Below are 14,289 nucleotides of genomic sequence, written 5' to 3' on the forward strand. Positions count from 1 at the left end.
GATATTGTTAATCGATTACTAACATTCCGAGTGCCACATAATGATATTAGGATACCCTCATTTGGGGGTTGTCCGTAGATGGAAATTTCTCTACCAAAACAGCAACTTGGTTAGCGCAAGGTTTGTTTGATCAAGCTCTTGAAAAATGTGAATTTCAGTGGATTTGGAAATTGAATATTCCTCCTAAATTGAAATTTTTTCTTTGGAAAGCCTGTGTTGACGGCCTTCCAACGAAAAGTAGACTTCTGAAGAGTCATATTGATGTCCCACCTCATTGTGTTCTCAGGTAACAATCCTATTGAAAACAAAGATCATTTCTTTTACGAATGTCCCTTGATTGGGTCTGTCATCCAAGACCTGAACATTATTAGTTTCAACGAGTTTTTGTCAAATTATGATACTATTACAAGTCAAAGTTTTCTAACGAAACTTAATTATCTCAAGGATTTAATTCCAAAAGATGATTTCATTAAGATTATTTTTATTTGGTGGAATGCATGGTTTTATAGAAATGATATTATATTTAATAATGTTAATTTAAGTATCAGCAAACTTATTACTTTATGTAATAATAGCACTAAGACCTGGAACGTGACTAGATTTAAGGATCTCAACAATCCCGAGATAGAAGAGTCAGCTAGAAACAACTCTAGAAAGGAAGAAATTTGGTGGGAAAAACCTAGAAACGGTTTTCTAAAGCTAAATTTTGACGGATCAAAAATAGAAGGTAATAAAGCTTCTTTAGGATATTCTATAAGAGATCACAATGGTAAAGTCGTTTTGTTGGGAGCAAAAAAGTGCGGATCCAATAGTATCCTTGTTGCGGAAGCTCTGGCTTTAAAAGAAGGTATTTTAGCAGCTAAATATTTAGGAATCTCAAAGTTAATTGTGGAGGGTGATAATTTATGTGTTATTAACTCAATTCGAGGTACTTGGCAAATTCCTTGGGAAATTTCTAGTATTATCAAGGATGTAAAATTAGACCTTCATTTTTTCGATGAAGTGATAATTAAACATTCTTTCGTGAAACAAGGTTGCTGACTTTATGGCTACTATTGGACATTCGTGTCCAACTCTTTCGAGGTGTTTTGATAGCCGGTGGCTTCAACTTACCTCCCTCATTCGAAAGGATGAGATAGGTTGGTCCTACCCTAGAGGATCAACCTAGTTTTCTTACCTAAAAAAAAAAAAAAAAACTTATTATACAAGGTGGTCTTACACTATTACACGACACAAATTTGTAAACCATAAAAAGTGTGAAAAATACAAGAAAATTCCAAAAAAGTGAAGGGCGTTACGTTACTCGGTTCTTGTGTTGACCCTATATAGTCCAAATACATCTCCCTCACGCAAAGTAATACTGAATCGTACGTAGTAACATAAAAGGCCAGGGAAAACCAACGTGAACAAGCAACGTTATTTTACCACAATGCAAACTCACATTTTTACACATGCAGGCACACAGATACGATGCAGAAAGTCTGTATAAGGGTCACGTACTACGGTACTAGCTGCGTTATTACCAAAAATTTGTTGTCACTACGTAACGGAGTTTAATATCACCGCTGTATTATATTTTTCGCGATATATAGAATAACAGTTTGAAAAAGAATTGAAAATAGTTAAATGTGTGAAAAGAAATTACACGATTGAAAATATAATTGATACCCATATATTAAATACTCGTATTTTGGATAAAGTAATAAAATTGAGTTAAATTTCACTTCTCTTGTAAAAGTAGAATATTGAAAATCTTTTTTTTTTTTCAACCCTTGACAATATATACTCCCCCTGTCCCGATCATTTGTTGTCTTATTCCATTTTTGGGTGTCTCGGTCAATTGTTGTCCTTTCTATTTAAGAATAAACTTGATGAGCAATTTGATCATTCACACACAATTTGGTCCACTTGTCATTTAGTAATTGACCCCTCCCCTTTCTTTGGTCTTTGTGCCAAAATCAAAGGACAACAATTGACCGGGACAGAAGGAGTATATAATAATGTCGTAGACATTCATATACCGCAACTTCACAATCACAACCATATGGTGACTACTATGGCGTTAATATAATGCATGATTTATATAAAATTTCAATTCGTATTATAACACAAATTCTCAAATGAATCGATCTTATAACAATCTTATGGAATAATGTACAAGTGGTGTTAGTCCAGTGGTAGTCGGGTTAAACCTTGAAACTTGCAGAAATGCAGGAGTTGAGATGTCTCGGGTTCGAGTACCAGCTGGGGCGATGATCACTTGACCACTACAAGCGCCGAAAGGGTGGCTTATATGGTCCATGTGGTGGTGCAGAAATGCATGGATCCGGGGGAATTCAACCCCCTCATCATAAAAAAAAAAAAAAAAAGAATAATGTACAAGTAGGGTACAACGATCGTAATAACTCAAACATCGTATACATATCACTAGATTATGTCACACAAGTTTACAACTTCGTTAATATGAATCATGCAACGGTTTTACAATAGACCAACCGTTCCGACTTCCGATACACAAAATTGATTTCTGCCGCTTCATTTATAAGAAAAAAAAAAAGTAAATGAGTTGTGGCGCATTATTTATAAATGTATAGCATGAATTATAACGTTAGGGAGTTCCCCACTGACCCCGTTATTAGACATTTCAGAGAGAGCCAGAGAGCCAGCTCTTAACTCAGAACACACCTCTCATGCCTCACGCTTTTCATTTATTATTATTATCTCCTTTCTGTTCATATTTACTGTTCTATTTTTCAACTTTTATATCAAGGACATTACTACATTGCATTTACGTACGTACATACATGTTCTCTCAAGACAAAACTATCAAATCCATTTAAAAATAAAGCCTTGTAACACGGTCCGTAACAATTATATCAAATCGACTCGGTCATTATTTTTATTTTTATTTTTATTTTAGCATTTTTACCATCACCTTTGGTTGTTACTTAATTATATCAGCTCAATTAGTTATAACTAGAGGTGGCAAACAATGACACGACACGAAAACACGACACGAACCCGACACGAAATTAACGGGTTTGGGTTGAGACTTAATAACCCATTTATGTAAGTGGGTCGACACGAACACGACACGATATTTAATTGGGTTGGGTTAGGGTTGACCTCTCTAAACACGAATGACCTGTTTACTAAATTAATCCTAATTTTTCTTGATTCTCCATCACATAAATATACTTAAACTTTCAAAATATGGACGTGACACGAAAACACGACACGAACCCGACACGAAATTAACGGGTTAGGGTTGAGGCCTTATGACCCATTTATGTAAGTGGGTCGACACGAACACGACACGAGATTTAATTGGATCGGGTTTGGGTTGGAGGGATTGTGACCCGTTTACATGTGACACGAATACGAACCCGACACGACCCGATCTGTTTGTCAGGTCTAGTTATAACATAGTAAAACAATAGTAATAACCCATTTGAGAATTTTTTTTCCTTAAATGAGGTTTAAATCCAAAATATTTACAAAAATGGGGTTGCTTTCAAACTATTTACAAGAAATTGGTCAACGTCATCACAAAGGACGATTTTTTTAATAAGAGGAGTGGACCCATTTCTTGTAAATAGTTTGAAAGCAACTCCATTTTTGTAAATATTTTAGATTTAAACCCTATTTAAGAAAAAAATTCCTGTCGAATTGGTATATTTTTTGTTTAAGTTCAATCCTTTATTAGAACAACAATTGGTCAATAAGTTTGAGATAGTTGGTTGATAGGAGCTGAATTGAACTGAGCTGTATTGAATGAAGTTGAGCTGAACTAGATAGAACTAAAATAAGAGTTGATTTGTGAAAAAATAAGCTGAACTAAGCTCTACATAAAGCTTACATGAACTAAAAAATGTTCAAACTAAAGTTGAAAGAACCGAGCCTAAGTCATTCACATTGGAAATACATGAAAGGTAGATTTCCAACACAAAATACTCCGTATATACTATACTATCATGCATTATAAACGTCTTATGACATGACAAAAATCCCTCTCTTAAATCTTACCCGTCTTAATTTCTTACATTTACTCCATGCAGTACACAATAAAATGCCCACGCCATATTAAATAAAAACCACAGTGCTAAATAAATGTATTTTTTCCATCCCTCTAATTTAAACTTCAAATTTCACCCTACTTCCCTACAAAAGAAGGAACAAAACCCCTTAAAACCCTAAAAAAAATTCAAAAACCTTATATATATCACACTTTTTTCCTAAGAGAAAACAAACATAATTTTCAATTTTCAATTATTTTTCACTATGTCTTCAAACAACAAAAACCCTTATATTACCTATGAAAATAATAATAATAATTCTTTAGATGCTTACACCACCTTTGTCCATGCTAACCCATCCAACTTTCGAGCCGTAGTCCAACAACTAACCGGCTCCTCCTCGTCCTTCTCCACGGCCACCACCTCGCTCTCAAGGCCGGTTTCCGACAATACGGCCTCGTTTAAGCTCCATGAAAGGAGACAACAACAAGGTGCCATGAGAAAGCTAGAAATGATCAAACTCAATAATAATCATCACAAGTATCAATATCATCATGGGCATACAAATATTAGGCCTAATAAAAGGGGGAATAATAATGATATGGTTTCACCCGTTTCGACTTTGGATGGGCTGGGCCTTAGTCTTAGAAGCCCAAGCCCAAGTCCGAGCCCGAGGAGTAATACTAGTATGAACATGAACATGATGAATGAAGAAAATGAAAGAGCTATTATTGCTCTTAGTCCATTGAGTACTACTAATAATAATAATACTAGGAATAATAATTGGCATGAGCCTCAACTCTTGCCTTTGTTTCCAACTCATTCTCCTAGAGATTTTTAGGATTTATATTAGTATTAATATAATTATTATTACTCTATTATTTTGTTGAGTAATTTAATTAGTGTGTGATTAGGGTTAGTTATTCTCTTAATTAATATTTTCTTCTTGTATGCGCGCGTTGAATGGTTAATATTATTCAATCTTGTATTCCGTCTGTCTGATCTGATCATTTGTTTACCTATTATTCCTTTTTTTTTGCTGTAACGAAATTCTACCATGTTATAATGAGATACTCGCTCCATCACTTTTTTTTAATGGTTTTTTTAGTAGCTTAAACTATTACAATAAAGAAATACTCCTTATATTATTATATGATCAACAATAAAACATCGAAGGCAAATAGAAATAATATAAGGTTACATTCGGGTAATGGTACATATGCAACAATATTCAACCATGTCGACACTGAATTTCACAATTCTATTTACACAAAAACAAATGGAGACGTGTTTTTCACAAATAGACACGCTAGACATTCATGCAATGCAATAATGCATGCATTGAAATTAAAGAATTTCTGTCGAGTCTGAGTAACATAGATCACAACACGCTCATAACCTTACGTCAACTTTTATTCTTGTCCTGATCTTGTATTTTGCAAAGCTCTCGAACCACATCGATCATGGTCGGTCGTTCATCCCCTTTTTTTGCTACACATGTCAATGCAAGCGAGGCAACCTCTCGAATCTCGTCGTCCCTTGCTTGTTCCAATACATAGCTATCAATCATCTCCATCATCCCATTCTTTTTAGTAGAAGAAACAAATATATCAACTAAATTTTTGTTGTTACGTATGGCCATCTTAATAGGATGTTTTCCCGTTAACAATTCCAATAACAAAACCCCGAAACTATAAACATCACATTTCTCTGTCACAAGCTCAGTTTCAATATACTCGGGATCAACACATCCCGGGTATCCTACAATCGGCCTTTTATTAGCCGTCTTCTTAGGAATAATACTCACCGCGTAACCAAGATTAGATAACTTTGCTCGAAATGAGTCATCGAGAAGTATATTGTATGATTGAACATCCCTATGCGCCAGTGGCCTTGACAAAGCATTATGCATATAAGACAAAGCATACGCGATGTCAATTGCAACCCTTAATCGATCAGACCATTTTATACGAGAACTATTGTTATGGAGATGTGTATAGAGAGTTCCTTTAGGCATATACTCGTACACCATTATCGGTATATACGTCTCAAGACAAGTACCATAAATCTTAACCAGGTTTTCATGATTCATGACCATTGATGTCGCGGCTTCAGTTAAATAAAGGTCAATGAGGTCGTGGTTCAGCTGAAAATCTCTAGGGGATTTGATAGCTACGACTTGGCCGTCTATGACGCCTTTAAAGACCGTTGATTGGGTGCTACCGAGAACAAGACTCGGATCATAGTTGTTTGTAGCTTTCTCGATTTCGTCGATTGACAGTATTTTCATTTGCGTTATTGATCCTTTATTTTGGCCTCTGCTAAGAGCAATCTGTTTTTCAAGGAAAATGCCTCCATTTTCAATGAAATGCATATACTTCTTCTTTGTTTGTATTTGACCCATCAGTAATTAAGGTATGAAATGAGTGCTGATTTTTGTCAACAGTAATGGATTCAAAACAAAGTGATAATAACAATTTTTAACAATTTTTTGTAGAATGAGTCAATAAAATGCTTTCACACAAATTGTTGTTTGAGACGAGATAATGGATCAAATAGATAAGAGAGGATCATCTGTTCCATATGGTGTCCCATCTCCTGTCTCAGGCTGCTCTTTACTTGACACGCACATCAACTTAGGAAATACTCGTAATAAATATACCATATATGTGGTTTTTATATCTATGTGTCAAAAGGAGAGCATGAGATAAGAGACGGGACACAAAAATGAAACAGAGGATTTTCATTGTAAAACAGATACCCGTACCATTTAATATGACTCGATTATCAACTTATCATTATGTGGTACAGAGTAGTATTTAGGTACGTTTTAGGAGTAGCTCTATGTTCGGATGGGCAATGTCCGTCCTAAGTAAGAATAACCGTTGATAAAATAATGTACTCTGTTTCTTCAAAAAAAAAATAATGTACTCGATACATATATTTAATCAATACTATATATTAATTCCAGAAACCAAGGGACTTCCATGTAATTAAATAAATCTATACACATTAATTATACTATATAGTTTTAAATCGCTAGCGCGTGTGATGGACCTGAACAAGGGACTTCAATGTAAATATTATATAATTCTGATTAAAAGTATAAATTTAGAGAATATTAGAATATGGCGAGTTTCCTTAAATAAACGGGTCCCCCCGCTTATGGTATTAATTAGTATAAATATGGCGAGAATATTTGTATTATTGTCTCTAGAATAATGATCTCTAACCTAAGTTAATCTTTAGAATATCTTTTAGTTATTATATATAATATATACTCTGTATTTCTTATTTTATATTCAAGTGGTATTCTGGGAAAGAAAAAGGTAAACACATGGGTACCATTTGTAGAAACTTAAAATTAGGGGTACCATGTGTAATATATCAAAGTTCAAGGTTACCATGAGAAATTTTCAATATTATAATGATATAGTTAATTAAATTTTCATTTAAAAGAGAGAGAAATCTGTACCAATAAAACAATAAAGAGGGTATTATTTTTTAATTTTTATTTTATTGTCACGCTATCAAACTTAACGTCCATATAACAGCCTTTACATTAGGGGGTACCATGGGCAAAAAAAATGGAACCTCAAGGGTACCATAGGCAGATTCGTAAAAGTAGGGGTAACATGGAAAATTTGACAAAATTAAGGGGTACCACGGAAAATTTCCGTATCTCAATTATGATAAAAAAAAATTGAAGAAAAACAAAATACAAATATTAATGGAGAGTACTTGATCATAGTATTTAATTTAAATATAACTATTAGATATAATGAGTAGCAATTGTCTGTATTCGGTATTCGGGATCTGTTGGATGTCGAACTAAGTGCCAAAAAAATGGTGTAATTCTGAGTATGATATTTGTCTCACATTGAAAAACAATGCATGTTTGATGAATATATACTATGTATAAATAGTAGAATTGTCCCACATCAGAAAAATAATCCAAGTTTGGTGAATATATTACTTATAAATAGTAGAATTGTACCACACCAAAAGATTAGTATGTATAAGGTGGAGTGATTATATGATTATAAATAAGTTAACCCACGTATATATTAATCCTTTATTTTTTTTGAAAGAAATATTTTAATAATATGTAAACAAATCATTAGACATAGTCTCACATAGAATATAAATATTAAACCCTTATAACGTTTTTTTTTTGCATTATAAATAAGTTAATTATCCCGTTGCAACGCACGGGCATTCAAACTAAGTTAATGTCGAACATTATTAATGGAGAGTACTTGATCATATTATTAAATTTAAATAAATATTAGATATAATGAGTAGCAATTGTCCGTATTCGGTATTCGGGATCTGGTTGGATGTCGAACTAAATGCAAAAAGATGTCGAACTAAGTGCAAAAAAAATGGCGTAATTCTGAGTATGATATTTGTCCCACTCTGAAAAACAATGCAGGTTTGATGAATATATACTACGTATAAATAGTAAAATTGTCCCACATCAAAAAAATAATCCAAGTTTGGTGAATATATTACTTATAAATAGTAGAATTGTACCACACCAAAAGATTAGTATAAGGCGGAGTGATTATATGATTATAAATAAGTTAACCCACGTATATATTAATCCTTTATTTTTTTGGAAAGAGATATTTTAATAATATGTAAACAAATCATTAGACATAGAATGTAAATATTATACCCTTATAACGTTTTTTTTGCATTATAAATAAGTTAATTACCCCGTTGCAACTCACGGGCATTCAAACTAAGTTAATGTCGGAACATTATTAATGAAGAGTACTTGATCATATTATTAAATTTAAATATAACTATTAGATATAATGAGTAGCAATTGTCCGTATTCGGTATTCGGGATCTGGTTGGATGTCGAACTAAATGCAAAAAGATGGTGTAATTATGAGTATGTTATTTGTCCCACATTGAAAAGCAATGCAGGTTTGATAAATATATACTACGTATAAATAGTAGAATTGTCCCACATCATAAAAATAATTTAAGTTTGGTGAATATTACTTATAAATACTCCCTCCCAGTCGTTATAATGTTCCCCTTTGATATGGGCACGATACTTAAGGAAAAGTATTAAAATATTAGTAAAATAGTTGTGTGGGGTTGGTGGTAGGAGAGAGGGATGAATTATTAGTAGTTAAATAAAGAATTGTGGGGCCAAAAGATAAAGGAAAGTAATAAAATAAGAGTAAAAGAGTTGTGTGGGGTTTGGTGATAGGAGAGAGAAATGAATAAAATAAGAGTAAAAGTTTCTAAAAATAGAAAGGGGAACATTACTTGAATAATCCGTTTTGGGAAAGAGGGAACATTATAGTGACTGGGAGGGAGTAGTATAATTGTCCCACATCGAAAGATTAATATAAGGTGGGGTGATTATAAATAGGAGTTAACCCACGTATATATTAATCTTTTTTTTTTGAAAGAATATTTTAATAATATGTAAGCAAATCAGTAGACATGGAATGTAAACATTAAACCCTTATAACGTTTTTTTTGCATTATAAATAAGTTAATTATCTCGTTGCAACGCACGGGCATTCAAACTAGTTATTTAACATACATAAATATAATATAAATATATGTTATATTTTGGAAACTAGGGGTTGTTTGGTTGATCAAGGAACTTAATTTTCCTAGGAAAATGCAATTCATGGGAATTAAGTTCCCTCATCCAATTCAGGTGAATTTCGGAAAAGTGTTTGGTTGCTCATATAGGAATTAAATTCCACAGGAACTTGCAATAACCAAGGGGGGAGTAGGTAAGCAACTTCCCACATCAAGTAGGCATTGGAAGTTCCTGGGAAGTTCTAATTCCTACATTTTGTAAAATTTATGGCAACCAAACAACCCATGTTTTTCAAAATCATGGGATTTTCCAATGCCTATGTTTTCTAAGTGGCAACCAAACGACTCCTATTAAAAGGTGAGTAAATCAATTCAGATTTCCAAAAAATATAATATTCCATAATTCATTAGATTTGTAATTTAATTAGTAAATAATAATGATTACTCTTAAATAATATTCTAATCTAATATTTCAGATTTATTTAAATAAATAACTCTAATACAACTAGATTATCAACTATTATGATAGTAACATTTCATGTGAATAGTAAAAGCAACAATAATATATAGTAACGGGAGTAGTGAAAGTCATACTAGCAACAGCGGGATAGTGAAATTAACAATAATAAATGCGGGAGTAGTGAAAAAAATAATGACGGCGGAAGAAGTTAAAGTAATAATAGTCACAACACATGTAATGAAAGTAATAGTAGGAATAACAGAAAGAGTATGAAAAATTAACTAACAATTCCATTTTAAGAAAATATTAATTTATTTAAATATACGAGCTTGACAAAACTAACGGGCTAACCGTAAAAATAGCAGAAATAGTAAAACAAACAACAGTAACCGAAGAACTAGTGAACGTAATAGTATTAACAGGGGATGTAGTGAAAGTAATAATATTAACCGCGGGAGAGGTGAACGTGTCTCATAATTTGTTAATTAATTTTACCTCTCATCATAATTTCAATATAGAAATTGTAAATGTATGTGTTAACCAAATTTAGAGAAATCATATTTCATAGAAAATAAAATTTAAATGTTAAATAAAGGTAGCCCGGGCGTAGCCGGGCACCAAACCTAGTAAATAATTATTTTGACTACAAGTCTACAAAGTAAGATGAAAATTGCCTAGGCACGGTGACACGGTCCAAAAGGAAGGCGGGAATAATGTCACCATCACTTCGTATAATTTTACTTAGACCATCTCCAACCATAAGGAATGGACTCCTCGAAAAATTGAGGAAGAGCAAACTTGAGGAAGTAAAGCTCTCCAACCATGAATATACAGCAGCGGAAAAGCGAGGAACAAAACGCACAGCGGAAAAGCAAGGAAGAAAACGCACAGCGTGAACACCAAATTCTACTGCTAAAATATTTTTTTTACAAAATCCAAGGTAGGGGGGCCCACTTTTTGTGGAGATTATTTTAGTCATGTTTGTATTTTGTTAACTATTTTGTCTTCAAATTTTATTTTTCCCAATAATTAATATGTAACTAATTTATTTAAAAATAATAATTACACCATAATTTGTATCTTTTTTTTCTCTTCAAATAGGTAGTAATATTGATATATATTTTTTCTCTTGGAAAATATGTAACTAATTTTTTTCTCTTGGAAAATATTTTTTTTAAGAGAAAAAAACGTTTTAACCTTTTTTTCTATAATAAAACTGAAGTCGATTAATTATCGAGTTGAAAACCCGAACAAATTACGAAAATAGATTTTAATGTAAAAAAATGTGTGGGGTATGTTAAAGTAAGAGAGATAAATGATGAAAGAGAGTGATGAGGAATAAGTGTAAATTATTGTTGGAGAAGTGTTTTGGTTGTAAATTGAAAAGTTGAGGAATAATGAGGTGGATGAGTGAGAAGTGATAAGAGAGAGTGAGATGAGGAGGTGAGAAAATCATGGTTGGAGATGGTCTTATGACCAAATCTAACGAAGCATCTCTAAAGAATATGAGGGATTATTTTGGACACGTGTTAATATTGTACTTGTTTTGTCCTGATCAATTGTTGTTCTTTGATTTTAGCACAAAGACTAAAGGAGAAAAGAGATGGCCAATTATTAAATGACAAGTGGAATAAATTAATTATGAATAATCAAATTGCTCATCAAGTTCATTATTAAAATAGAATGAATAACAATTAACTGAAACACCCCAAAATAGAAAAAAACACAGCAAATGACCGGGACATTGCAAGCATTACTTAGTTATTTTGATGTTTTAAACTCTATCGCAAAGCAAGTATTGAGTTGCGATTGACATGGCTACGATCCATGAGTTGGACCGGGTTAACCTCAGACAGACTGACCAAGACTATCTACGGCAGGTAGAGTTGTCTTCGGGTTGGGCCGGACCGGGCTCACCTAGACGGGCCCTAAACCGGCCAGGGGAAGGGGTGGGCATGGCTGGGCTGGGAGTATGGTTGACCAGGCCAGCCCCCGTGGACCGTGGTGGGTGGAGGCAGGACGAGGGGCCTTTGTAATTTTTTTTGTTATTAGATTGGCGGGCCAAGGGTGGGCCGGATTTGGTTTTTGAGGCCCGTGCAGGCCATGGAGGGGCGAGCTTGGCGGGTAGGTCGGGCTAGGCCGTAGGAAAAAGATGCTAGTTGGCTGGGCCTAGGCCGCTGGGCAGGTCAGGCTGTTCAGTTGGCCAGCTCTAACGGCAAGTTGGGGATGGGCTACGCCGGGGAATACCTTCGGCATTTTCGGGTTGTCAAGCCTTAAGTTCATGGGGCAATATTCTTGCTAAATGCTTATGTAAAACAGTTTTATTAATCAAAGCAAATAATATTGTACTATAAATGTAAATTGCATACCTTTTATGCATGATCTACCATATTACTACAAATAAACAGGTGTTTTGCAATCACCATCGTTAATCGCTAAATGTCCATATTTGGGCACAAATTTGCGACCAATTACCGATCATTAATCAAAGAAAACAACAATTCTTATATTTCGCCACAAATTTACATAAGCATTATTGTAAAACCAAGTGATTATTTAGCTAGAATCCCCCTACAAAAATAACTTTCATGTATCACCACTTTCTATAATAAAGATATTAAAGGACTTTCGTAAACAGGAAACTTACTCCAAACAAAATAATATTGTAGTAGAAAGTATAACCATAAACCATAAATTGTATACATTTCACTTGAAATTTACCTTATAAGTATATCGTGTAGGATCTTATACATTATGATCAATGCACTTTTCTTTTGTCATAAAACTTACAAAAACAAATGTATAGAGCATATATAAAAACAATTCCATATTTCCATAAAATTAGACAAAGTAATCAAAACCATTGACAATGGCAAATGTACAACTTATATTGATTCACATTACAATATTAACCCTCATTTCAAAAGTCGAATGTCTAACAATGAAAATGATTCCAATAGACTCGCCACATTTGAAAATACTACCAGAAAATTTTAATGTCCAAGAACGACACCAATACCTCATCAATGTATCTTTGTCGCGAGCAAATAAGTTTCAATTGGCACCCGAGTCATTTAGGGTAACAATCCATGGGCTCGATAGCAGTTATTATGTGACATCACTTAACATTGGTGAGGGTCAAGGAGCTCTATCGACTTATTTACTTCTAGACACTGGTTCTGAACAAACCTGGGTCCAGTGTGAAGGTTGCAATCCTTGTTTTCAGTTAAACGGCAAAACTTTTGCATACAAGAAGTCCCCTAACTTTGCAAAAATGAGTTTAACAGATGAATTATGTTTTCCAAGGTCTAGTTATTCGGGTTCTTGTCGCTTTGAGGCCACTTATCGGCGATCCAAGGCTATAGGGTTCCTAGGAAGAGATACATTCTTTTTCAAAAACTCTCATACAGGGGAAATGGAGGGTTACAGAGGATTAGCCTTCGGTTGTGCCCTTAACAATGAAGGTTTTTCATTTGGTCGTAACACTGGACCTCAAAATGTCATTGCCGGTATACATGGACTAGCTCCAGGGAGAAGATCATTCATTAACCAACTCGATAACCAAATTAAAGGTCGATTTTCTTACTGTTTACCATCATGGAACGAGGAGAGTCCTCGAACGACAACTATGTTTTTTGGGGATGATGCCCAAATAAGAGGGGATGGTACTAGACAAGTCCAAGTAATCTCAATGCAAGTTAAAAAAAGATATCATTTAAACTTGAATGGTATTAGTGTTGATGGTAATCGACTTCCAATCGATCCATCAATCTTTAATTACGATCCAGTTACTTTTACTAAAGGTTTTTTTATCGACTCTGGTGCACCTTATACAACTTTACCAAAAATTGCACACGACCTTGTAGTCGATGCAATATCTAAGTACTTTTTCAAAAAATACAAATGGAGATCCATATTTCCTCCTCCAACAGGGTCGTTTCAACTATGTTACAAGTCGTATCCTCGTGATGAACGCGATTTTCCGAGTGTTGTTCTTCATTTTGCGCGACCGCAAGGGTCCGGTGAAGTCGATATGGTTTTGGGTAAGGATAATATGTTTAAGAAGACGGATCGAGGAGTTGGATTTTGTATGATGGTGTTACCTAACAATAATGAACATGCAAATTCATTGTTTGGTGCATTTCAACAAACTAATTTTAACATTTTGTTTGATATTTCTAATGGGCTTCTTTATTTTGTACCTGAGAGATGTTATGAAGTCCAATAGTAGGCTTA

At 33.9% G+C, this 14,289-nt stretch overlaps 2 protein-coding genes across 2 annotated transcripts; one reads left to right on the plus strand and one right to left on the minus strand.

Annotated features, from left to right (window-relative positions):
- Nucleotides 1-5,421: 5,421 nt before the first annotated feature.
- LOC141612814 (wall-associated receptor kinase-like 2) lies at nucleotides 5,422-6,420 on the minus strand. Its single transcript, XM_074431562.1, has one exon. The coding sequence runs from the start codon at nucleotides 6,418-6,420 to the stop codon at nucleotides 5,422-5,424; it is 999 nt and encodes a 332-aa protein (XP_074287663.1).
- A 6,502-nt stretch (nucleotides 6,421-12,922) lies between these two features.
- On the plus strand, nucleotides 12,923-14,281 carry LOC141612815 (aspartic proteinase nepenthesin-1-like). The gene has a single exon (XM_074431563.1). It carries the CDS (start codon nucleotides 12,923-12,925, stop codon nucleotides 14,279-14,281), a length of 1,359 nt encoding a protein of 452 aa, XP_074287664.1.
- The last annotated feature ends 8 nt before the right edge of the window (nucleotides 14,282-14,289 follow it).

This window comes from Silene latifolia, chromosome 11 (assembly GCF_048544455.1).
Source record: "Silene latifolia isolate original U9 population chromosome 11, ASM4854445v1, whole genome shotgun sequence".
NCBI lineage: Eukaryota > Viridiplantae > Streptophyta > Magnoliopsida > Caryophyllales > Caryophyllaceae > Silene > Silene latifolia.

What these genes read in the sequence shown, in the direction of transcription:
- LOC141612814 (XM_074431562.1), bottom strand. Translation starts at nt 6,420, where the DNA reads ATGGGTCAAATACAAACAAAGAAGAAGTATATGCATTTCATTGAAAAT.
- LOC141612815 (XM_074431563.1), top strand. Translation starts at nt 12,923, where the DNA reads ATGGCAAATGTACAACTTATATTGATTCACATTACAATATTAACCCTC.